Source organism: Gymnoscopelus braueri (genome assembly GCF_963280865.1).
Source record: "Gymnoscopelus braueri genome assembly, chromosome: 4".
In the NCBI taxonomy this organism is placed as follows: Eukaryota; Metazoa; Chordata; class Actinopteri; order Myctophiformes; family Myctophidae; genus Gymnoscopelus; species Gymnoscopelus braueri.
The window spans coordinates 38,906,854-38,934,564 of NC_137605.1; the positions used below are offsets into that span (position 1 = coordinate 38,906,854).

Genomic DNA, 27,711 nt, shown 5'->3' on the forward strand with positions numbered 1-27,711 from the left:
GATCTGTTTAATCTGTTGAGTATATTCAACAGGTACATGTTTCTTTAACCCATTATCTGTGTAATCTTTTATTTTGCTGTATATAAGTTATATATGTTTTGTTTCTTTTGTTTAGACAGATGCTAGGTTTGATTTTTGTTTACCTGGTATCCCTTGTTTCTTTGAAGCACTAAGTCATTCTCTTTGCACTCTACTAATGTTTACCCTGACATTTGTTGCCTAAGGTTCATTTACTCTGATTTCGTACTTGTACTGTAGTCGCCCCCAAAATTGTGATGAGAGCATAGTTATAACAATGTTGTTTCTAAAGTGTCCTCAACACCCATGTCGGGTCTATTGAGCTGACCAGCACCAGCAGCTGATTCAGCACCACCATCCACTACGCAAAGGAGGAGATCTGTTCGGGGAAATAGTTAGCTAGTGCTTCAATTAGGCTTTACTTTAAATAGCTTGGACTACTGATGATCCCAGGCCCAGCCTTTGGCTTCTCTATGGGGTTTATCACCCAGGGATGTTAAAGCTGGACCCTGGCAATGTAAGCACACGTCACCCTGTTAACCTCCACAGTCCAATGATCGAGCAGACACTTTCATTCCACTGCAGCTACAGAAAACCAGTACTTAGAGCTGGTGCATTAGACTGTGGTGGAATGACTGCAATGGCAAAAGTCAGGATATACAATACCTCCCCTAAAACTAAAAAGTCATACCATAACATCTAGAGATGGACAATATAATCGATATGGCAATATATCACAATATTTTATATATATATATATATATTTCCCAATACTGTATCGATACTCCAGGCCATAGTATCGCGATACTTTTCCCACGCATAGAAACCAATGGTAGAAGTCCGGTCTTGACATTCTGCTCCTCTAGATGTCGCTGTACTATAGCTTGTTCGCCTTCCAGTGATTCAGCTCAATATAAATTGCAATTTATCACAATATATTGCAATATATCGCAATATTTATCGCAATATGTATCGCATCGCAATATATTGTGATACAATCGTATCGTGACCCAAGTATCGTGATACATATCGTATCGTGAGGTTCTTGCCAATACCCATCACTAATAACATCTTTAGCTTACCGCTGCGTGTTCTCAGCATTAATAGCAGGAGCGCTGTAAAGGTCTGTCATTAAGGGTACCCGTTGTTGAAGCTCCTGCGTTTGAAGTCCACTGGCTATAACATTCTCCTTTCATGCAAGCTTGAGTAAAAGAAAAATCACGTTAATTAACCCATAAAGACCGGGAACGCATCTGTGTCATTTTAAGATTTCTTTGGCTATTCAAAAATAGCAGATCTACAAGCTCATAGCACGGCACCGAGTGCTGCACTATGAGCTTGTAGATCTGCTATTTTTGAAAAATCGTGAAAATATGTGCAAATCTGGGAATATATATATATGTTTAAAGCAAACATTTGTAACTCAAATCTTTGCTTCTGGGGGATTGTACAAATGTCTTCTAAATCGTAACAGTTAAAAAAAAAAACGTATGTTGCTATAATCAGTGGTTCTCAAACCTTTTCATGTCAAGGACCTCCAAAATTATATGCATTTGGCCGCGGACCCCCATCTAAAAATATATAATTTTGTTCCCACGGACCCCCCAGAAGCAAAGATTTGAGTTAAAAACGGTCGCTTTAAAAATCTATATATATTCAAAGATTTGCACACATTTTCACGATTTCTCAAAAATAGCGGATCTACAAGCTCATAGCGTGGCACTCTGTGCCGCACTACGAGCTTGTATATCTGCCATTTTTCAACAGCCAAAGAAATCTAAAAATGACTCACAGATGCGTTCCCGGTCTTAATGGGTTAATCCAGATGCGGTCACCTCACCGCTGGGTACAGCCGGCACTCCCCCAAAGTCCCCCTTTCTAGTGCGCGGATGCCGCTTGGATAATTGCACTGTTAAGGTCAAAGATAGTTAGGTTTCAGCACACTGTTCATGTGGAAGGAGTCAAATCAAAGACCTCAGGGGGTACTAATCCCTGCACTGGAATGACTTTGATAATTGTCAGGGTGTGATTAAAATATAGGTGCGTGTGTTCGGTGTCCCTCTGGAGTCGGTGCACGGTAAAATCCTGAGTGTTCATTTAACTTAGAGAGTGTACAAATGGAACGGAAAGGACCCTTCTTGTACACTCTCGAGTTAAATTAACACTCAGGATTTTACTGTGTACGCAGTCCCATGTCGGTGATCAGAAACTTGGGTTTCGAGGTATTTGAATACTTTTGAGCTTTTTCCCATGTTCCATGACACGCAGAGTTTGAGTTTAATGTGAACTTACTGGGTATTTGAAGCAAAATTAAACCCTGAAACTGAATTGTTGTTTTCCTAGAACTCTTGAAACATAGGTTGCACGATAACATTTTTGGATCATGACGCAACTCCCCATATAGGCCACACCCATTTTCACCCAACAAGATTTTCCGTAGCCCCGTTTGAAACCTCACCCTCCACGATAGCTCCGAGTTGAGATCCCGCTTCGTAGGTTGCCGGCAGAGTGTGACACCGGCGAACGGTGGCCAACAGGTACAGATTTGTACCTTTTTTCCCGCACATCGCATCCAAAAGTAAAGGTAGTCCTCCCTGCTCTCAGATGTTTGAATTCTTTGCGGTCAAAAAGATTTCAGCGACGGGTTGAAGCAAGTATTTAAAGTGCTTTTTCAATCCGCCTGTGCCATGTTTTCCCACTGCAGCCGACACGGGAGCAGAACTTTATCATAGTCATGTGATAAACATGTATCATACAATTCTTTTATATTCCATACCTATTTTTACAAACGATGCCAAAAATCTTGAACAACCCCAAATTTGAATCGCATATTGAGGGAGCTCTATTTCACTCAGATCCATGGGACAAATGGAAGATCTTTGGACAAAGTCTGTTGGAGTAATATCCAATTTCTTATGTTGCAAAAATCGGCCTCCTGGTGGCGCTGTAACAAGCCAATGTGACAAATTTGGGGCAGATGTTCTGCTCTTGTCTCCAAGGGAGTACATGTGCACAGTTTCACACCGATCGGGCCAACGATGCCGGAGATTAGCTGTACATGGATGGACACACGGACTGACAGACGGACGGACAGGGGGCAAAAAAAAATTCTCTGCCTGGCGGAGACAATAAAATGAATTTGTTTTCAAATGGATTTCAGTGCTGAGGACAAGTATGTACACTACAGTATGCAAGTATTTGGCTGTCTCCAACTCTCCATGAAGTTAGTGTCTCATGTCGTGAAGTTAGTGAAGGACTTCTTGAAACATCCAGTGCTAATACAGCAGCATGTCTGTCCACCACTCTGTAGCTCCTAATGAGGGACTGCCTGGAGATTCTAGGTTGATGTTCATTTGTTTTCGTTTTTGTTGTAAACTGTGTCTGTAAATAATGTGTAAATGAAGTGCCTCTTCCCCGTAACAGCCAGGCCACACACATGGAATGATGGACAGTAACACACACACACACACACACACACACACACACACACACACACACACACACACACACACACACACACACACACACACACACACACACACACACACACACACACACACACACACACACACACACACACACACGCGCATGGCACCTCATTACAAGCAAGCCCATTTAGCGGTTCTAGTGATCTCAATGCCAAGCTCTTTGTTTCAAACGCATTCATGGTTGGATCATTATTTGCTAGACCAATTTGGGGGGTCTAAACATTTATGTTCCGCACGCAACAAATTGGAAAGGATGACAATTTCCAATGGCCCTCAGTGTCAGTTTCATTATAGTTATTATTATTTTATCAATAACCCATAGGCCAGGGTATTAAAAATGAAAAATTCATTAATATTAATGAATGAACTTGTTATTTAACAAAAGTCTCTAGCCATAGCCAAACGATATCGTCCACAACTATAGTTGTCATTATAGTTGTGTGGACGCTGCCATCCATTTGAGTTATAACGATTTTTATTCTATTTATATTTATTGTCATCGTTATCGTTGGAGCCTGATTTATACTCCGTTGTACAATGGTGTTGTACAAAGCTCGATGAAACGGCATATAGAGCCGCTATTCTTCGTGTGCGACATACACATACACACACTCGCATCCACATACATTTGTGTATGAAGAAAAACACATGTAGGCAGAATTCACACACACACACACACACACACACACACACACACACACACACACACACACACACACACACACACACACTCACCCCCACCCCACACACACACACACACACACACACGCACACACAGATATCTAAGCACAAGCACACACATGCATTCATATACCGTACGTATATATTTACATACAAGCGCATGTGTACACACCAGCAGTCCAGCACACTTCATGTCACGCCATATGTATGAAGTCTCACACACACACACACGCACGCACGCACGTGCGCGTGCGCAAACAAACACATACACACACAGAGGTATACATACACACAACACATTCCGAAAGGTCAAGGGCAGTCCGCTCACCAACCACTACTCCAAACACCAGATAATTTTAACCCTCCAGAAAACTGCAGGTCATATTTTTGAAATGCCAACAGGAGGTCATGAACGGGTGCATAAAAGACTATCACAGTTGTGAGCTGGAGCTGTTAGTCTTAAAATACACTCCCAAGGTCTAACTTAAGTCCTGGAGAGGAGCCTGCAGTGTATTTCTGGGTCAGTGTTTACAGGTGTTTGTTCAACAGCAGCTGTGCCAAGAGGTTAATAGGATACCCACATTAAGAAGTTCAAATAGAATGTGGACCACGTGGTCAAAAGGTTGTGGTCATCTTGACCCGGGGATGGCTGCTGCTGCTAGCTAGGGGGGGCTACCTAGTGCAGTGTTTCCCAAACAGTGGGCCAGGACCCTTTTTTGCGTCGCAGACCCGTTTTTATGGGTAGCAACTCGCGAGTAAATATCATTTATTTATTTATTTGTATTTCCTACAATATTTTGTATCATTTCAAAACATTTGCTAAATAATTTCTGAAAGTAATGAAAATGGCAAATCTACACGCACACAATGCGTCGTGAGATGTTGTGAGCTTGCAGATCGGCTATTTTCACTAGCTTGGGTCCCGGGGGGACATCAAATTCCTCTTTTGGGTCTCGAGCTAAAAGGTTTGGGAGCCACTGGCCTAGAGTACAAGACAGGGTTTGATTTGTAATTTGTATTTTCTTAACCACTTAACTCATTCAGTGCCCGGCTTATTTATGGCAGTTTGGCTCTGAGTGCCACAGCCAAAATTCAAAAAAAGTGCTTAGGAGCCGAGATGCAGCCTTTTTCAGTAAGAAGTTAAACAAAGAGTGAATGGAGCAGAATATTTTCACATCATGATATCTTGGGTTCTGAACATTTTTTTTTACGTCTTAGACGTCCAGTGGCACTCAGGGCTTATGTTAAAACGGACGTCTTAGACGTCCAGTGGCACTGAATGAGTTAAGCCCCTATATTTAGTATGACAAATAGTGAAAAAAGCTCAAAATGTGTTGCATTGTGACGCGTAGACCGTGGCGTGTACCATAGATCACTGGTTCTTAACTCTATAACTGCCAAAGACGTTTATAAACGTCTTTGAGAAATTAGCTGTTGCCTGCCAAAGACGTTTAAAAACGTCTTGAAAAAAAAAAAAAAAAAAAAAACTTTAAAAAAAAAAAAAAAGATTCTCTAATTATTTAGTATTGACACCTTTTCGATATTCCAAACGAATAAGGAGATAACAATTTCCAAAGATTTGCTGCTCCATCCACTTCAATGTTAAAATTGAAACGGACAAACAATTCACAATGTTTTTTGGTTTGAAACCACTGGTTTTGAGCTATTTTCAAACATCAAACAACACATGACAACAAGGTCAAATTGACCTCGTTGACATTTGTGAAACCACACCTGAATCTCATCTGTGATTAGAAATTTTCTGGGGATCAATCATACTTGAGAAAAATATTTTGTGGCTATGCGAAAAGGTACCAAAATCGGTCAAAACCCTGGCAGAGGCTACAGACTGTTCTGAAAAAACTCTGGCAGGGTAAGAGTTAACCTTTTCAGGCCGCGACCGCCCAAAATAATCATATTTGAACTGGGGACCCCCCCACCCTGATAAGCACTTGGAATTGTAGGAGTTGAGGCGTTCCAGATAAAAATATATATATTCAAAGATTTGCGCACAATTTTCAAGATTTTTCAAAAATAGCAGATCTACAAGCTCATAGAGTGGCACTATGAGCTCGTATATCTGCTATTTTTGAATAACAAAAGAAATCTTAAAATGACACGTTCCCGGATTGAATGGGTTAAAACTCTGCAACAACCATCAGTCCCACCCGAGACGGTCAGTTGTTGACGTTATTTACTAGTTTGGACCCTCTGTGGGTTAAGAAGTGCTCTGTGCTATAATGGTCTGCTCAGCTCCTAGATTTCATCTTCCTCTCTCATCCTCCTCTCAGTCTTCTCTCCCTCTGGCCTCTTCTCCTCCCTTTGTCATTTCCACACTAACCTCCATCTCTGCTGTTGTGTTCTTTCAGGTTCACCCCTGTCTGTCTCCTGGTAAAAGGCCGACCTGGTAATTGAACAGAACGACGAGACAAACAAACCCTAATGGCTGTGGCCGGATGTCCAGATTATTTCCTGCACCACCCGAATTATCAGGTAAAGTAAAAATGAGGGCTGTGAATCTTCGGCTATCTCACGTTTCGATTCGATTCCGATTCTTGGGGTCACGATTCGATTAAAAATGTATTAAAAACTATTTAAAAAAAATCGATTCTCATTCAAAAATTATTCCCAATCAATTGTATCAAAAGTCATATTGTTTTCATCTGGACTTTAACAACCAAGTGTAGTCTAGTTATTTCCAACAGCTCAAACAAAAATAATAATAATACCAGAGAGGGCCGTGTAAAACTTCTTGGCTTTGATGGAATCTTAGATTAGGTGTAGTTCTATTTGATGCAGAAACACAACATAATTGCCTTGATGCAAGTAACATTAATGAGCGTCAGCTGGACAGTGACACACACACCTCAGCTGTGCTGAACTGACAGTGACTGGAGTTAGTTTAAAGAAAAGCCCTTGAATATGACTGAAGACATGATAATATTTACTGTGATTATGGTATAAGCTTACATTTCATATCACAATATCCATAGAGTAAAAACTCCTGTAACTTTAAACAGCAAAAAAAAAAATACATATATATTATTATTATTATTATTTTTTAATCGATTTTTGGAAATTGTGAATTGATTTTGAATCGTTGATAATAAGAATCGCGATTCCTACCATGAATCGATTTTTCCCAACACCTAGTAAAATTTTTCTCTTTTTCTCTCATCCATATATCTCTAATATCGTCTCTTGTCGGGCAGAAACCTCATGTCTAAAACTGTTACTTTTCAAGTTTCACATTCAAAAGTAGTAGATCCACAAGCTCAGAGTGGCGCGAAGCGATGCTTTTGTGTGACGCTGTAGTATGATAATAAGTAGGTCATTAATTAGCAAAAAAACGCACAGAGAAATATGGAGATTTATGGAGGTTTCTGCCCGACAGCAACAATATACTTTGTCGCACGACACCGTCTTGCACCAAAAGTAGCCGATCTACTAGTTGTTAGCTTGTAGATCGGCTATTTTAAGTGCTTGGCGCATCACACAACTAGAAATATGAATTCAGCGTTAGTCTCCTCATTACGGGGAAATCCAATTCAGTATGAATTGGATGAATTCCGATTTCTGATTCTCTGTTGTCTTAGACAGATTATGATCTGCCATAAATCAAGAAACCAAATAAATTATACTCAGACTGTAAGGTCTGCTGGCATTACAGAGGATCTTTCCACAGGTTTTAGCCCTGTATTTCATTAGCTTGATACAATTTCTGGGCCAAAAAAAAAGTATAATAGGGACGGCAGGTTATAAATGGTAAAAAAAAAAGAAGGGGGATAAAAAAAGGATTCATTCAGTCTCCCCTACTCCCCCCCCCACAGAGACTCAAGATATATATCAGGTATATTTTGGCTATGAACCTATTGAACCTTTGGTCAGCTGGAAGAGATTGTGGAATTTGAACTCCCTTACTACAAAACACATTGAACATCGATTCATAGAAAAGTTCTTACAATGCATCTAACATATGGGAAGCTCGTACCATATCATATAAAGCATGCAAGGACCTCTCAGCATCTATAAGCCTGTGGCCTGTGTTTCGTTGAAAAGTCTAGTGTGGTTAGGTCATGGGTGATTCAAATCCCCCCCCCACCGCTCCACCGCCTTTCCTCAACCTCTCTCCTTCTTACAACGCTGAGGAGAGGATGGATGGCCCTTATTCTTTGTGCATGTCAGAGCAAGGTTACTGATGTTCATATCTTCATGTGGCAATGTACCTTTATTTCTCACTTCGTAAAGATGTGCCTGAATCGGCACTATTGCTGTTGTTATTTATTTATTTATTTTCTTTAGATATTTTACAGTGGAGAGTGACAGCAGAGATCGGAGAGAGAGAGAGAGAGAGCGCATGAAGTGCAACCAAGTTAATGAGGTGAATTTGAACCTGTGACATAATGATATATATATATATATTTATATATATATAATATGGTGCATGCCTTAGAACACACAGTTAAAAATAGTCAAAGTAACATGAACAGTGGAACCCATGACTCTAGATTCCGATCCCAGGGCTGAGGGCCAAACCAGGCCGTAGAGAAAAGCTCCCTCGCTGGGTTTGAATGTATCTGTCACAGCCCAAAGATTTAAGACTGTGGACCTGAATGAAGACGGGGCAGTGGGGCGGTGGGAGAGTGTGTGAATGAGTGGCATGGTCACAACATTCCACTGAGGTGAACACACTGCATTCACATGGTGAACAATCTGCTGTAGGGTTGTGTGGACGCTGATGTAAGAGCATTGGTCCCAACTAAGTTCACAATGGACGCTTTCTCCTTTTGGCTGATACTACATCCCCAGGTAATGCCATTCACTCTGATTCTATGGGGAGTCCATTCGTACGCGCACACACACACACACACACACACGCACACGCACACACACACACACACACACACACACACACACACACACACACACACACACACACACACACACACACACACTCTGACCTTTCTATCGAGAGGATTAGGAGGATTGTTTTGAAGGGCTTGTTTTGGTCATTGTTTCCACGTGCAGTGAAAGTACCTAGTAGCTGCAGCAGAGCAAACCAGAAAAAAAAAACCACTGTGGAACATTACATAGTAAAGTCCTCAGTGTTCATTTAAATATCTTCTTATCTGTGTTTGCATGTCATAAGTCATAAATAAAAAAAAGCTTTCTTTCTGCAAAAAGTGGAATAACTTTGTCCTAAAAACGGGACGTGCATGACCCTGACAATCCTTTTTTTGTTTTTGGATTAGATGTTAAACACAGCATTTCTGACCATGGGAGGGCCTTTATCAGAGTCGGTGTCAGTGCCAGTGAATGGAGGCCTGTGTTGAGCTCCGTCCTCTGGCTCCTCTGGCTCCAGATTGGTTATGTAAGTCCACAAGAGGGTACTGGGACGCCTGGCTCAGCGCCACAACTGTGTCCTCACCACAGAGTGAATTGAACTGTGACTGTGTGGCGACGGCCATACAGTTAGAAGTGTAGAGCGGGTTGTTATTCCTTTATTATCTTCCTCTGTCAAGGCCATTTGAAAAAAGAACATCTTGGACTTATTTTCTCCCGTTTCTTTCAAGGCGCTGACAGATGTTTATGTTCACTTGTTACTGCCACTGAATTGTTTAAGGCTTGAAGGACAGACTTGCTGTAATCCTTTCAGCTTTTAATGAGAGCAAAGGGCATAGGCTAATTAAACATTAGCAAGCGCTACAATTAGCCTTGCTGTGGTGCTTGTTTGCTGAATTACTTGACTCATTCAGTTTCTGCTTCTTGTGAAGCAAAACAAAAAATAACTAAGCTATTTGTATTACCGTGGTCATTTACAATGACCAGTTCTTATCATTCCCCCCTGAGTATAGTAGTCTTGTTACAATTTTCCTTTTTAGAGCAGAGGCATGATTGCAGGTTGTCAGGCTTAAGAAAGTTAAATGATGATGGTTTGGCAAATTCCATTCAGCTTCTTAAGCCAGTGCTTCAGATTTAGACAAGAAAAAGAACATTCACATACTGTAAAAGCTCCAGTAATCACAGTGTTGTGTGTATGAGCGAATCGGCTCCGTCGGGTGGAAACCTCATTATGTCCAAACAGTTTACTTTTCAAGATTCAAATTCAAAAGTAGCAGATCTACAAAACGTGTCGCTTTGTGACACTTTTCGAGCTTGCGGATCTGCTATTTTTGATACCTTTGCGTGACGGTGTCGCATGATTAAGTAGGGCATTACATTTCGAAAAAAACACAACACTTTAGAATATGGAGATAAGAGGTTGACTTATCACTGCATCAATGTTGTATGACTCCATATTTGGGCATCTGATCTTTAAGTATTTAATTAAAAGTATAATCTGTGCATGGAGGTACTTCCTTGGCCTATTGGCAGCGTGCATAAGAAATTTGGTGCTGATCGCCCCAGCAGATTTGCCATGACAGAAAGACAGACAGACAGACATGTCATGTTGTAGATCGACTATTTCCTAAAACGTTTTACAATGTAAAATGTGTTTTAAAATGTGTTTCATAATTGCCATAATCGACAATTATGCAAAACATTTGCAATTATCTCAAATAATTGCGGTTTTCGCCAATAATTGCAATTATCTCAAATTATTGCCATCAGGCAATTATGTAATAATTGTGCCAGGCGGCCTAGTCATTTGCATTAGGCTGGTAGCACCATTGGCCTGCTCAGAAGCAAGTCTGTTGTCTGCTGGTCACCTGGATCATAGCTTTATCCATGACCTCTGACCTCTGAGCCAGTCAGCCAGAAGACAGAGAGCTCAGCCCTGGTGAAGACCTTTCTGGATCCTCACAGCTTAGAGCAGTGTTTCACAAACACTGGGATGGGAGGCACTTGTAGGTTGTATGGGTTGTGACTGAGAGTAAATATCCCATTTTCTTATCCTATATACAAATAAAAAATATATATATATTTTCACAAATAAAAAAGAATTTCAGAAATGTTAAAAAAAAATCTAAAGATTCCATAAATTAAAAGCATCAAGAAATAGTGAATGACAAGCTTGCAAATCCGTTAGAGTAGGTGTATGTGATCACGCACCATACATTTTTCAAAACAAATGCCACATCTGCCGATCGGTGCGAAATGTAGGTCAACCTCGTTAAGATGAGCATTTTACCTTATCACATATAATAGATAATTAGTGCCTAGCTGTTAAATGCTTATATGCATGATGTGCCTTGTTATGAACGTTTTTTGTACATAAAGTAAAATAGACTCCAGTCACTACACCGACTCAGCCACGACAGCCAGCCCTTCCTCCTCTCACTAAACAGACTTTAGTTTCACTCCTCGGAATAGATCCCATTCCCCGCCAGGCCAGGTTGCCTACCCAAGGCCAGTAAAGCTTGGGTTAGGGTAATGAGCTCAACCCCGTGATTAAATTGAAGCGATTGATGTCATGGACTCTGCCGAGCTATATGCCTGTCCAGGGGGGCTCGCTTACACCGTCCGAGATCCAGAGCGCAAGATGACAACATCATTTCAATAAATAAGCATAAACAAACTGCTTAACATGAACAATGTTGGTGTAATTAAGAGATTGGATAGGGGATATACTGTTTTATATACAGTACACAGATTTGCAAATACAACTTTTGGGTCTCAGCTGAAAACGTTTGGGAACCCCTGGCTTAGAGAGACAGAATTCCATGAACATAAATATGCACAATAAGGCACTGTGTATGTGTGTCCTTCTGTGTATTTTGCAGAGGGGTTGAGGGGCGCCCATAAATAAAGCAATGTAAATATACTGTATAAGTTCGCCGGTAGGTTAGTCTCCATTCTGCATGCCTTGTGGGCTCAGTTTGTTCACTCTTGCTCTTGCTTACTCTCCTGTTCTCTCATGCAGTCTTCTCAAAGCATTTTTCTCTCCCCTTAGTGGAGCTTCTAATGTTGTTCTTTCTTTTTGTTCTTGGAAAGAGTAAGGACATTCCTCATACTCTTCTTTAGTCTTTGCAGTGGTTTAGTCAACTTGTATAGAATACAATTGTTTTCAGGTATTAATGTTCACACACCAATGTTACATCAGTGAGTCTCTGTTTGTGTACTGGATTAAGTCTGACCTGGTCTTTCTGAGGTGACTACAATAATAAACAAATTCCACGACATTGCAGATCTATAAGCAACCTTAGCGCCATTACGAACCTCTCCCTCCGCTATACAGCTCCGAGATGAGGTTCCACTGGGCTGGCTACCGGAATCGGTGGAACGCCGTCAAAGGGTCCGTGGATTACGTTTTTCGCCACATCGTATCTAAAAACTAAAGGTCCCTAACTTTTTGGAACGGGGCGAAACGACCACTTAAATAGCTTATTTAGTCAGCCTGTGGCCTGTGGGGTTCCGGAAAATCCTCAAACATCTGTAGAATCAGGGGACTACCTTATGGTTTTTGGCGAAAAATGTCATCCACGGACCCTTTGCCGGCGTTCCACCGATTCCGGTAGCCAGCCCAGTGGAACCTCATCTCGGAGCTGTATAGCGGAGGGAGAGGTTCGTAATGGGGCTAAAGCAACCTATGACACTGTTGTACAAAAAAGTATAAAAGAGGGCTTATGTGGTTAATCAGACTAATGGATTCGTGTTGATTTGTCAATATTTATACACGCACTGCTTGATGTTCTGTGTAAAGCACATTGAATTGCCTTGTTGTTGAAATGTGCTACACAAATAAAACTGCCTGGCCTTGCCTTGCCTCCTCTCAATTTGATTAATCGAAGGCAATGGATAGAATCATCTCTAAACAGATATTGTCACGATCCGCTCCTCGGACCGTGGACTGACTTTATTATTTAGCCGTTGTCTGACCTTAATTGGTATTGGACCCTTTTGGACCCTCTTTGTGCTGTATTGTTCCCGGTTCTCGTTGTACTGTTATTTTGTAGTGATGTCCAAGTGTTTCCTGTTTAGCCTAGTTAGTGTTTCCTGTCTTGTCTCACCTCCCTTTGATTAGTAATGTTGTTACTGTGTCCTGTCTGTTACCGGTTGTCCTTATATTCCCTGTTTAAGTAATAAATCCCCCTGCATCTGATTCATTCTGTCTCTGCTCACTGTCTGCGCTTGGGTCCTACAACTCCCTGCCCCGCACCGTGACAGAATGAACCAACCAAATGGACCCAGCGGACAGCCCAGCAGATGGCTTTGAAGTACTTCTCTTCATTCCTGCCTAGCCGTTTGCCTGTTCACCTACCTGCTCTCTAGCCTGTCGATGGCCAGCCTACTCATCAGCCTGCACCCCTTGGTTGTAGGCCTCCAGCCTCTCTGCTCCGAGCCTGCCTCTGTTGACCCTGTGTTCCCTGAGCCAGCCTTTGCTGAGACAACTGCTTCCCTATGCTGGGTCTCGCTAGGCTATCGTCAGGGGGAACCGGGCGAGGGGGCGTCATCGTCCTGGCCTTCGACACCGCCAACGCTCCCAGCTGCCCAGCATCCAGGAGCCTCCACTGCCCTGCATCCAGAAGCCTCCACGTCCAGCTCCTGCTTCGCCCCGGGTCAGCGCCGACGAACGGCGGGCGGCCTGCCGAGACGTCCGAACCTGGACGGGCTCCGCCAGTATCCAGGTGCGGCGTCCGGTCCTTCTGTGCTGGTTCGCGGTCTCGGCAGCGCCGTTCGTGACCCGTTTTCCGGTCGCCGCTGTCCGGGGCCTCTTCTCTTCTGCCTTGGTTCCCTGCCCCCCCCCCGGCTCTTCGCCTGCCGTCCGGGCCTCCCCGGCCGCTTTCCGGCTGGTTCCCGGCGGTCGTCCTGCCTCGAGCTCCTCTTCTCTGCCCCGGTTCCTCGCCTGCCATTCCAGACCTCTCCTGCCGTTGTCCGGCCGGACCCGGGTGGCCATCCCGGCCTCGACCCGCGCCTCTCTTCTGGTCCTGCTTGCGCCCTCTGTGCCGACATCCTCCGCGCAGAGCCCTGGCAGCCCCCCCCCCCCCCCCCCCGGTCCTGCTTGCGCCCTCTGTGCCGACATCCTCCGTGCAGAGCCCTGGCAGCGCACCCCCCCTGGTCCTGCTTGCGCCCTCTGCGCCGACACCCTCCGCGCAGAGCCCTGGCAGCGCCCCACCCCCCCCCGGTCCTGTCTCTGCCCTCCCCCCCCCCCCCCCCGGAGGTTCTGGCCCGCTTCTCTGCCCCCCCCCCCATTCCGGTTCTGGGATGCCTGGAAGTCGTCCCGTGGAGGGGAGGTACTGTCACGATCCGCTCCTCGGACCGTGGACTGACTTTATTATTTAGCCGTTGTCTGACCTTAATTGGTATTGGACCATTTTGGACCCTCTTTGTGCTGTATTGTTCCCGGTTCTCGTTGTACTGTTATTTTGTAGTGATGTCCAAGTGTTTCCTGTTTAGCCTAGTTAGTGTTTCCTGTCTTGTCTCACCTCCCTTTGATTAGTAATGTTGTTACTGTGTCCTGTCTGTTACCGGTTGTCCTTATATTCCCTGTTTAAGTAATAAATCCCCCTGCATCTGATTCATTCTGTCTCTGCTCACTGTCTGCGCTTGGGTCCTACAACTCCCTGCCCCGCACCGTGACAGATATATTTTCAGCCCTAGTTCAGTCCCAGTCTCTCCTGTGTGAGTATTGTCACTCTGTCTGCCGCCCCCAACCATAACATTTAGCCTTAGTCTGACCTCTCCTAAAGATGTGGTTTCGACATCCGACTCAGTCTTTTCCCTCTTGTTTGAGATCCAACCTCTAGACCTTTGTGCCTGCCTCACTCTGAAAGCCCCAACCTCATCCCTGGCCCTCTATTGACCCCTTTTAAAAAGCTGCACCCGTCCCTCAGCCCTCCGGCTCTTATTCGGAGTCCCTTTCAACCTCATCAATATGAAAGGGCCCTCATAGGCTTCTTGTCAAAACTTGGCCTAGCCTTAGACCTGTTTTGACCTCTCTCTGAGCACTTGAGCAACACCTGTGTGTGTGTGTGTGTGTGTGTGTGTGTGTGTGTGTGGGGAACACTGAAATTGTGAAAGACTGAGTGAAACAAAAGAGAAAATGCTAGAAAAAGAATGAAAGAAAGAGAGCGTTTGTGTTTCTTTTGGCTAGTCGACAATGATTCCTGTACTCTTACATGCCACTTCATTCTGTATCCCCTCTCGCTGTCTGCTCTCAACAGTCTTACGGTCCACTAACCCAAAAACAAAATGAAGTCAGGGTCTTGCATGGCTGAGAACTATGCTAAACGCTTTATAGGCTCAAATCTCCAAAGTCACTCGGTCAGTTGCCTATAGGGGCATGAAATGTAGTCTGGGTTTCAGGTTTTTGTCTGCTTTGTTCTTGAGAGAGACCATGGTGCACATTGGAGCTCTGCTAAGACCTTTAGATGGTGGGTTATGTGCATGTCTGCATGTGTGTGTGTGTGTGGGGAGGGGTACTGGTAATGAACGTCTACTCTAGTAGACTGTGCTTACACTCTGTCTGTCTGTCTATCTCACTCTCACGCTCACGCTCATACACATATTCCCAGACAACCATGCAGTGCAGCATTCAAGACCAGTATGTGGTGTGACCGGGTCCCTAGTTGTTGATCAGTGGAGCTGAACCCTGTAGAAGTGCAGGACTCTTAAGTCCTGCTGATCACACTCACTCACACACACACGCACACGCACACGCACACGCACACGCACACACACACACACATTTCGGCTGTACATCCCACCAACCAACGTCCCAGTACTGTTTGGGTGGCTGTCTAGGGATCAGTCACAGTCTAGCGGTTGGACCCGCAGACAGTGTGTGTGGTGATGACAGGGGTTGTCTCTATATCATGGCAATAAACAAGGTGGCAAGAGGGCAAAAGTTTTGTTTAACTTGTCCTAGTCTTAGAAACCTCTAGCTGAGAAGGCTGCAACTATATAATAATAACAGATAATACAAGGTAATAATGGAACCTGGGTCAGTATACTATAGAACGCTAGGGTGCTGGGAGGCTGTGTACAGTGTCACATTATCCAGGCACTATATATAGTTTAGTTTAGTTCTGTGATGTGTGAAAGTTGGGAATGTTGCACACAAATCATAGATGCTGTCTTTCTTTGTAATTCTGCACAGACTTTGGTTCGAAGCATGGCAGTGCCAAAGAGTCATTGTGCTCAGTGTTTTACTGTTGCAGTGAGTTGATTCTCTTTATCCAACTCTCTAAAAAGACTTGTTATCGAAGTTTGAATTGTTGAATGTTGCAATTCTATCAAGTTGCTGAAAAACATTACTATTGAAATGAGCAATACAATAGTTTTAAAATATGAATAACAACTGGAAAACGTAGAGAACCAAGGCTGTAATTGAATGATGTGCATTGTGCTGCATTGAACAGATTCATTGCAATGTTTGTAACATAGCTCATAGACTCAACTGCAACTGTAATACACCTCTGTAAATTCCTGAGTGATACCTTAATGCTGAGAGCGTACAAATGGAACCAAATGGACCCGTAAGTGTCCATTTGGTTCCATATGTACAAGCTCAGAGTTCAATTAACCCTGAGGATATAGTACTCTACAGGATTAAAGGGATATTCCACCGCGCCTCAAGCCGAAATCAGGCTGATCCGATGCGTCTCAGTAGTGGACACATATAACCGAATAAAGAATGAGCTGGAGCAACTCGGATGATTGGAGCCTTTTTACTTGAATAGCAGGGAGCAAAGCACAGAAAGAAAAAAAGTTTAGATGTCAGATAGACCTGATAAAGATGTAATCTGTCATCGTTTTTCTGTGCTTTGCAACCTGCTATTAAAGTAAAAAGGCTCCAATCAACCAAGTTGCTCCAGCGCCGCCTTTATTCAGATAATGCTGTACAGTTGCAAGCCAGAAGATCCTGCATCATCTTGGATAATGATGACTCAATCACCTCTTTCACACCAGCGGGATTTGCACACAGTTATACAATACAAGTAACACTACCCAGAGTGACCTAAGGCATTTTTATAGCTCAATCTGTGGTATTCCCCTTTGAAATAAAAGACCCAAAAGAATCCTGCCTCACTTGCATAACATGTAGCAACTCTCAATGAGGCGGAACAGGCAACCACAGCTTTTATTGTTGTGTCAGAGAAGGCCTGTCGTGTGTGTATGTATGTATGTATGTATGTATGTGTGTGTATGTGTGTGTGTGTATGTGCGTGTGTGCGCGCGTCAGTAGCTATATTTTTATTCTTTTAACAGGGCAAGCCAAGCACAGTGGTCCATCACAGTACGTTCTGTTCTCAGTTCCAGTGTTAGGCTGGTATGGCTGTACAATCTGCTCACATGCACACACACACACACACACACACACACACACACACACACACACACACACACACACACACACACACACACACACACACACACACACACACACACACACACACACACACACACACACACACACACACACACACACACACACACACACACACACACACACACACACACACACACACACACACACTGCCAAACACAGACTGCATAGTGTGTAGCCAGCCACTATGCAGGTCCACAGAGAGAGTGTTTTCCTTGCGGCTGTCAGAGCCCTGAACAAGGACAAAAACAAAAACAAAAGAACCAAAAAATGAAAACCACATTCAATCTGTAAAAATTCTGAGTTAGTTGCACAATGCACATAGACTGATAAGTGTAATTTATGTATACTTACTACATAAAAAGAGATTTTACCATATCTGCCTTAAAGAGGTTTTATCATAGCTGCCGTTCTTACCTGTACTTTTTTTCTTATTCATTTTCTTCCAGTACATCCAGTATTGCTGCTATTATTGCTATTATTATTGTTATTATTATTATTATAATTATAATTATTATTATGCTCTTTGGGTACCAGCTCAGTGGCCTTGTGGTTAGAGTCCCAATGGGACCCAGTGCCTCCCTGCTTGGCACTCTGCATCAAGGGTTTTATTGGTGGTAAGTCCCTGCGACATACAGTACTTCTGTAGCGTCATGTCCAGGGTTGTAGTTGTACATTATGGCTGGGGGATGCAGTTGTGCATCAAGCCGCCTCACGCTATACAAAAACAGGAGAAGGGTTCCTGCCCTATGGGCCACAAGGCTCAGTAAAGGCTTCCTTACTTTGGGAACCGGCCTGCTTGTGAACAATGCTAGTCGGGAACGATACAGATTGGGAATACATGTCCCACCCGGTTATGCAATACCCATTGTACATACTCGTTGTCAGAGTACCCAGTGCGGTACTATAGTACTTAGCGACTAGTCTATGCTATGAAGTCAGTACTAAGATGTCATGTTGATGACATCAGGAACATCCATATGCTGCTCATATGGGCATATCGCTGTTACATTCTTATCCCATTAACACATTGGCTGCCAAAGACGCATATCTGCGTTCTATTTAATTTCTCGCCTGGCTGCCAAAGACGCAGATCTGCGTTCTATTTTTAGACCCAAAGACCAAGGAGATATGATATATCAAAGATTTAAACTCCTATCCACTTCATTGTTAACTTAAAACTTAAAAAATCTGTATCTCGGCTCCTGAGAATTTTTTTTTTCAATGAAAAATCTCTGGCAGTCTACAGCTAAAAATCTGAAATAATTCTGGCAGGAAATGAGTTAAGACCGGGAAAGAATCTGTGTCTTTTTTTAGATTTCTTAGGGCTATTCAAAAATAGCAGATCTACGAGCTTGTAGATCTGCTATTTTAGAAAAATCATGAAAACATTTTTAACTCAAATATTTTCTTCTGGTGGATCCTACAAATGTCTTCTAAATCCTAGTTAATTTTTTTTGCTATAATCAGTGGTTCTCAAACTTTTTCATGTCAAGGACCCCCAAAATGATATGAATTTTGGCCGCGGACCCCCATCTCAAACTATTTTGTTCCAGGGACCCCCCAGAAGTTGTAACAGAGTTAAAAATGTGCACTACAGAAGAAAAAAAAAGCAGACCTACAAGCTCATAGCGCGGCACTCGGTGCCGTGCTTTGAGCTTGTAGATCTGCTATTTTTTGATTAGTCCAAAGAAATCTTAAAATGACACAGATGCGTTCTCGGTCTGAAAGGGTTATTCAAGAATAATGTGTCAATGACCAACATATTCCAGCTGTCCCAGTGGCGTGTGATTGATGTTCTGGCTTCTCTGTCTCTCCCAGCAGGACAATGTGGACCGGTCTGACAATCACAGACAAACACCTGATCTTATTGGTCCAAGCTTCCAGTCAGCCAATCGGAGCAACCATCAAGGTTGGTTCTCAATATTCCCTCTTTTAAAATCACCATAACCGACTTATAGATAGTATTTAATGTTCTTCATGCATACACAACACTGGCACAGTTGTATTTTTTATTTTATAACGGACTGCCTGTTATGCAATATTTTAACACGACAGAATCTGTGAAATAGTTTTTGAAGATTACTTTTGCTATTGTATTGTTATAAGCTTTGAATGGCCTGCTTGCCCATATGTCCTGCAAAGAGTTATACCGATTACATTACACATCTTATATAAGTATACTTACAGCATCCTTGTAAGAACATAATTATATCTAGGCTCGGCCCATGTGTTTTCTTTTTCAATTGCACTCAAAAAGGCTGCAAACAGGTTCTGCAGGTTGCCTATAAGCTGGTATGAACAATATAGATTTTCCTTCCCTTTTACATAGTTTGCTTAGACTGCGTGCACGCCTCACCTCTTGCCTGCCTGGTAGTACAGAAGGAGGCTTCTCACTCATTATTCTCTGCCGGGACGAGGGCCTGCCCTAACGTATATATTTGGGTCCCTCCCGCTGCAAACATTTCAGCAGTTCAAATGTCAAATTGCATGGACACAGGGTCCCATTATAATTACGCTGTCTATCTAATTGTGCCATACTAGATTCACCCATTACAATCGGAGCATGAGATTTAAGCACAATATTGGCTCAGCATGGGAGGTAGAGGAGGGGGGTGGGATGGGTTGGGGAGCGAAGGCCGTCTGCAAGGACTCTGGGAGTGAATTGGAATGCTTGGGCCTGGCATGATGGAAAACAAATGGAGCAGAAATGACATCGTCATGCTTGGAGGGAAGGGACAGGATAGTGGTACACGATAGGTAGGAAGGTAGGAACTTCGTAAAATGTTCCTTTCTGAATTAGTATGGTGAGATAGAAGCGATCACATTATTATTATGCAAGCATAATGTTAATGAAAAATACCCAACTCTACACAAGTCCAGGTGTGCCATGGGATTTCGTGACAACCACATATTCTTATTGCAATATAACTATATACAACTATACAAGTCATAGCAAATTAATTTGCTATAACTCTCACTCCACAACTTTGAAGAATTTTCTATAGAACCTTAAAAGTACGTGTTTCCTGTGCAAACAGTTATCACTTGGTAGAGCCAATTCCTTTGTTGTCTCCGCCAGGCCGAAGGCGTGGCCGAGACTATGTTTTGCACCCTGTCCGTCCGTCCGTCCGCCCGCCCGTCTATTCTCCGGCACCGTTGGCCTGATCGGCGTGAAACTGTGCACACAGACTCCCTGGATGCCAGAGCAGAACATCTGCCCCAAATTTCTCACATGGGCCTGTTAAAGCGCCACCAGGGGGCCGATTTTTGGCTTCCAAAGTTTGCAGGAGTGGTCCGTTTTGAACAAAATGCCTCAAATCATGAACACTGCGTGCAATTTCTATGAAATGTTGCATGCACATTCCCACTAGCCCGAGGAACATTTTTCAAATCAGCCTCATGTTGGCGCTATAACAGGCCGATTCGCGTTTTACTTTTTACCTATAACTGCACCGATCTGCGTTAAACTTTCTATGCGCACTCCCTAGAGGCCAAAGAAAAACGTTTGACCTGCATTTTTTATATATGCCTTTTATAGCGCCACCAGAAGGCCGACTTATGTGAAACACATTTTTTTTATATTACTCCTTCAGATTTTATCCAAATATCACACAAATCGTTACACATAATCTTTACAATCATGTGATCCAGACGGAGCTGTCTGATTTTTCATAATCCATCCTGATTGGCTAAGATCGACATCTAAATTTTGGAGGAGTGGCCCGTTTTGAACAAACTGCCTCAAATCATGAACGCAGCGTCCGATTGCTGTGAAACTTTGCACGCACATTCCCACTATGTTGAGGAACAAATTCCACTAATTTCACATTGCCTTATTATAGCGCCTCTAGGAGGCCGATTTTTGCGAAACACGTTTTTTTTTATATTGCTCCTACAGATTTTGTCCAAACATCATGCAAATCGATACACATTATCTCTATGGTCATGTGATCAAGACGGATCTGTCCGTTTTTTCCTATCCCATCCTGATTGGCGAATTCCCAACATCGCTGGCCCACAATAACCTACCTGACCTGGCGGAGACCTGTGCTCCGGTCTAGTTTACAGTTTTTCTAGTTTACAGTGTTGAGTTAAGACAGATTTAGACTTTATTGTACGAAAATGTTGTTGCGTGCTGAAAAAACTAGATCTACAAGCTCACAAGTAATCGGACGTGTTCTGATTTTGTAGTTTTCAGCGCTTGAACCCACCGTACGACAAAGTATACATTCTGAGTTAAAGGGGGTTAGGGTTAAAGTTCATACTCTCAGCAAATGTCCAACTTATTTAATGAATGCAAAATATTTATTGTAATCTATTTATTTATTTCATCGTTTACTGCACTGCAGGCACACGTAATACAAAATATATAAAATAATAAAATAAACAATGTTAGAAATATTAAATGCCAATGCAATTGCCTTGTTCCAGTGTTCACTCACAGCACCTGAACAATCATATCAGCTGAACAAACATTTGAACTTAGCCCCAGTGCTCTGTTATTTTTATTAGTGAAGTGATAATCCTTGCTGACGTTATTAAAACAAATTTTCTTCCAAATCCGCTCTTTTATTCTTATAGGATTTTAATAGAGGCACCAGCTACTTGCTGTGTTTGCGATAAGCCCAGAGTAGTCATAAACCCATTAGAGAACAGTGAAGCTTTGTTGGAACAGCAGCCTGCATGATTTCAGAATTCTGAAATGAGAAGCTATCAAAAGGCTTATCAAGGGATTTGTAGCAAATATTTAGTGGGCTTTAATATAATAGTATGTATGATTGTGTAGGTGAGGTGTAACAGTCAAACCACCATACCTTGATAAAGAAAGGCGTGCAGTCGTGCACCTTGTTGAACACTCATTCTTTAGAACTTTACAGCTGAAAACCGTATTGTCACTTCACAGAAAACCAGCTTCATGGGAAAATAAGAAATCCTCAGTAGTCAATCAATCATACACTGGTTATATCTGCCAGGCAGAAGGCCTGTGTGTGTGTCTGTGTGTTTATGTGTGTATAGCTAATCTCACAAACCGCTGGACTGATCAGTGCTGGACTTGTACAGCACACAGCCAGCAGACCAAGGAAGTCCCTAAAACCCCTAACTGATTCCCTGGAGCAGTTCAAATAGTCACCCGATGCTCCTAATGCCTGATTTATAGGATGTGCGGTGTGTGACACTGGCGACTGCTTCCCACTGATTCTATGTGCATGCAGCCATGCATGAAATTTGGTCATCACGATTCAGACTTTTCTGAGTTTATTCAATTGCAATAAGCAAATATTACTTATTTGCACGCCAGCGTCTGCCCACCGTCAATAGCCGATCTAGACTAGTTTGTAGATGGTCAAATTTCTGGCACGCAACTAAGCACAACTCAGGCCTTTACTGGAGCCATGACTGGCGTGGCTGTGCAGGGCGGATCCTCAGCCAGGAACACAGCTGCTAGGCAACAAATCCCATCAATGGTACCAATGCAGTGCAGTAATCTCACATACGACACGTCTCTGGAGAGGTTGCCCAGCCGTGATCTGAGTGATGTGAAACGAAGCTCCCACCTTAAGTTATTCCTCACATGCCTTTGTAGAGGGAGGGCGTCATATAGGCACTCATGTGCACACACATAGACATAGACTGTAACACGCAAGCACATACACAAGAACTGACCTGTAAGTGTTAGATGAAAACTCACAATCTTACAGTGTAGGAAGGTCTGTGTCTTGATGGGGTGGTGTGAATGAAATGTACAACGTCATACTTGTTACTTTGTTGAGTTTTCATTCCGACTCCACTCCCTTTGACAGCACTTCTGCTCTCTCTTTCTCACTCTCTCTCTCTCTCCCCCCTCTTTCTCTATATCACTCCATTCCCTGTGCCTTTCATCAAGATCTGTTGAGACAGTTTTTTACTTGTTAGACGAGTGTCTTACAAAAATAATACTTGTCAACTGAAAAAAGTGCCCTTTTCGAGAATCCGTTATAGCTTCAACCATCATTCCTTTCTTCTCTCTCTTTCTCTCACTGCAAAAACAGCAGATCTACAAGTGAGCTTGTAGCTCGGCTATTTCGGCATGTGACACCTGCGCACAACAAAGTATAAATCAGTCTTCACTTAACTGATCCCCTCTGAAGTGAAACCCTCCACAAATTCAGTTGATTTGTCTTTTGAGTGTGTAATACAGAGAAAGAGAGTGAATGTATATATTTACAGTATAATTGAGTGAATTCAGAGCATGCTTGCTTGTACTGAGCATTTAGTGTGTGTGTGTGTGTGTGTGTGTGTGTGTGTGTGTGTGTGTGTGTGTGTGTGTGTGTGTGTGTGTGTGTGTGTGTGTGTGTGTGTGTGTGTGTGTGTGTGTGTGTGTGTGTGTGTGTGTGTGTGTGTGTGTGTGTGTGTGTGTGTGTGTGTGTGTGTGTGTGTGTGTGTGTGTGTGCGTGCGTGCGAATACATGTAAATGGTGCATTTATATAGCGCTTATTATCCAAAGGGATTTACATAGATTGTGTGAATTCACACACACCGATGGCGGAGGAAACCATGCAAGGCACCAACCTGCTCATCGGGAGCAATTAGGGGTTCAGCGTCTTGCTCAAGGACACTTCGACACTAACTCTGGGGGAGCCCGGGATCGAACTGGGAACCTCGCGGTTGCCATCCGGCCGCTCTACCGGCCACTCTACCCCTGCGCCAAAGACATCGTTGTTATTGTCGAGGTTACGGCACTAGAATATCAACGTTCGGCCAATCACAGAAAACCACACGCACCGGGAGAACGGGATCGACTCCTGCCCGAGCCAACTGTGTTCAACTATGGCTCTGCTTGCTTGTAGCATATATACAAGCAAGTGATAATATGACAGTCATGTTTCAGGGAGCTCGTGCACGATCGGCTTAGCTGTTCTCAAATAGATTACCCACAATAAATAAAACACTGGAGAACTTGGGTCTGCATGTTTTATTACTTTGCAATTGCAGGGGTGATTCAACCAGTGTTTTACTCAGACTAAGATGCGATGATAACGGCATTGCCAGTCCATCAACATAATCAAAGCGATTGGCTGTTATGTTATGAGTTATGATCAGATCAGTCAATCAAATTGGATATTAAATAAAGGAGGGCCACAGAGTCTGTGTAGTTTGGCAGGTCTGGTGCAGGAGCTGGACAATGAAAAGAAAAAAGGCAGTAAGCTAATCAAATTAGAAAAGATTTCAATGAAGATTTCCTCATTGCAATGAACAGCCAGCTAATTTCCAAATGAAAGTGCGGGTCATATAAAAAAACTACTACAATTACTAGATCATGATATGAAGAATGACAAAAGAACAAGCTGACAAAGTGTAAAAATCAATCTAATCAAACTTTATTTTTATGTAATCCTTGCCGTTTCCTGCTTGTCCTTCCTCCGCATCATTGGCTTTTGGCAGACGGGGGCGGGGTGCGGGAGTTGGGGGAAAGATTTAACTGGTCAGGGAAACAGTGAATCCAGGACCGCGATTGGCCGCTGCTCAAGCAGTGAAATGCAGGACCACGATTGGCCGCACAAGCAGTGAATGGAGAACCGCGATTGGCCGCCCAAAGCAGAGAATCAGGACCGCTAGCAGTGAATGCAGGACTGCGATTGGCCGCCCAACTTCGACAAAGAAGTTACAGCAGGCGCCACTGCCGCATAGAGCACATTCCTGGGCTGTGGAGAAGCACAGAGCCATATGGATCTACTATGGTTTTGTTTTGGTCATGTGTCATTTTAGATTTGAGCTAAAAAGCATTATTTTATACTTTGGCTTTTCAAAAATAGTAGATGTACAAGCTCATAGCTCGTCAATTTGTGCCACGCTACGAGCTTGCAGATCTGCTATTTTTGAAAAATCGGTGCAAATCTTTGAATATATGTATTCTATTAAAACAAACATGTTTACTCAAATCTTGCTTCTGGGGGTCCCTGGAACTAAATATTTTGAGATGGGGGTCCGCGGCTAAATACATATCATTTTGACATGAAAACCACTGATATAGCAACAAAAAACTGTTTGGATTTAGAAGACATTTGTAGAATCAGCCTCAGGTCTTAATGGGTTAAGCAGATGATCGGGCTGGACAAGGTGTGTATTCTAATGCTGAAGTAGTTCCCACAAACACATCCATATAGAGCAGTGGTTCCAAAACGGTGCCATGAGACAAGTCCAAGATGTACCTTGGGATTTTGTGACAACCACATATTCTTATTGCATTATAAAGTATACATCTATACTTTTCTTTTTCTTTTTTTTACTATATGACTGCTTTTTGCACACACATTTCTCCATACAGATGCAAATCCTATACTCTTTATTTGGCATTAGCAAATAAAAATAAATGTTTACAGAGTGACGCATGTAACGTGTTTATAGAAGCTATTTTGCACAGATATGGAGTGTGTGCCTTGAGATTTTCTCTTGCCCATTGATGTGTCTTGGGCACAAAAAGTTACATTTTATTGCCATTTCTACCCACGCACAAGAGACTGTCGACTCCATATCTATATCTGCTGCTATTTTTTATCTGCTGCAAATGTTTCTCTACCTGCACAAGAAACATCTCTGCCTCAGTCATTTTATTACTTTGTTACCCATGCGCCACCATATGAATATATATTTGACTTTTGCTTGAGGAATTTGCTTTTGTTGAGCTGCAAATTCAGTACCACTTAAACCCTCTATACCTGATAAAACGGACCTGTAAAGACCTGTAATCGTTGATCTAAAGTGATTTGTGTGAAGGATACAACTTGGATACAAGTTAAGGATACAACTTAGTTTTAAGGGGCAGCAACACGGCTCCCAGAGGACAAACCCACACAGTACTCGGAGAGAGAGTGCACAAAATGTAACCGAACCCCTTTGGTGCGCTTTATATTTTTATCCGCTCAGAGTTAAATGAACACTGCAGATTGTACAATGTGATGCAGCACACGTCTGTATAGGCCTGTATGTCTGTCTGTATGTCTGTCTGTCTGTCTGTCTGATTCCCCGCTGCATGAGCTGGCCCTGATATTTTAAGAGGATCTAATTAATGGCTGTAATATTGTTGGGCCTGGCGTGCTGTGACCGCTGTGTGTTTGGCGGGCATAAATAAAGGTGTTTATGTCCCCTCATATGCCTGCCAAGGCCAACTAGCTGGTGTAATTTCTATTTTCTAAACACTGTGTCAAAGACAAACAACTATGGTCTGCTCGCAGGTTCAAATGGGTCCAAATCCTCGTGGATTGTGTGTGTGTGTGTGTGTGTGTCCTGTCATCCTGCACGGAGAAGTGTGTATGCCTTTGTGTACACCCGCGTTTGTGTGACGTGATATGTTTGTTTGCCATGATTGTGACATGCTTATGCCTGTGCAATATGATGAATGATTTTGACGGACGTCTGCGCGTGAGCGTGTGATGTGTGTTGCTTTGTATGCAAACAGCTCAGTCAGTCCCGCTGGAGGCCCTTCTGGGTCCGTGATGATTGAGGGACCCTCAGGGTCCCTAGAAACCTTTTTGAGAACCACTGTCGTACTGTGATCACTTGATACTGTGAAAGGGATTTGACATTTGTTGTCAGGATTTCATATTCTTTGGACACATTTATATAAATGTGTCCAAAGAATATGAAAAAAATAAAAAGATATAAAAAAGATATATATATTATTTATATATATTTGTTGATTTCATTTTCTCCCTCCTTTCATCGTGCTATTTTAATATATTTGATGTTGTTGCTGCTCTGAACACAACCGAAGGTGTCTTTGAGTTTTCTGAGGTTGTCTGAATGTTGGTTAGAGAGTTTAAGTCGATTTTAGTTAAAACCACTTGATGAAATATATTCTTAATGTATATACAGCTCTAAAGCCATTGATAGAGAGATGTTTAATGGGTCTCCACTAGAAATTACCACTCTGGGGTGTGGTTTATTTTGTAAGTCCAGAGTTTACCCCCATGCTCTCTCACTCACTCTCACTCACTCACTCTCACTCTCTCGCACGCACACACGCACGCACGGTTCCATTTGTACACTTTCAGAGTCAAATGAACACTCAGGGTTTTACTTTGTAGCTAGTCCTGGTCTAGTCCCTGCACACGGCTCATAGTAGCTTTTTATGCTTATTCGTATTTTAATGCCCCTACTTCGTCATTCGTCTACACACAAATAGCAAAAATAGCCGATCTGTTACTCACAACGTGTCACATTGTGAGCTTGTAGATCTGCTATTTTTGCTATTTAATTATATATATTTTTTTC

The 27,711-nt window shown here is 42.8% G+C and overlaps 1 protein-coding gene across 6 annotated transcripts in view; it reads left to right on the forward strand.

Moving 5' to 3' along the window:
* Positions 1-27,711, forward strand: part of grb10b (growth factor receptor-bound protein 10b) — a gene marked incomplete at its 3' end in the record, with an annotated part of 98,444 nt that overhangs the window by 18,211 nt on the left and 52,522 nt on the right. For 2 of the 6 annotated variants that reach the window (XM_080426178.1, XM_080426180.1), the window contains exons 2-3: positions 6,557-6,680; positions 19,279-19,369. In XM_080426178.1, the coding sequence (XP_080282304.1) occupies positions 6,630-6,680; positions 19,279-19,369 (142 nt within the window). In that variant the 5' untranslated portion in view covers positions 6,557-6,629. Of the gene's footprint in view, positions 1-6,556; positions 6,681-8,489; positions 8,569-19,278; positions 19,370-27,711 lie in introns of those variants that run through there. The other 4 variants (XM_080426181.1, XM_080426182.1, XM_080426179.1 and 1 more) reach the window with 4 other exon arrangements.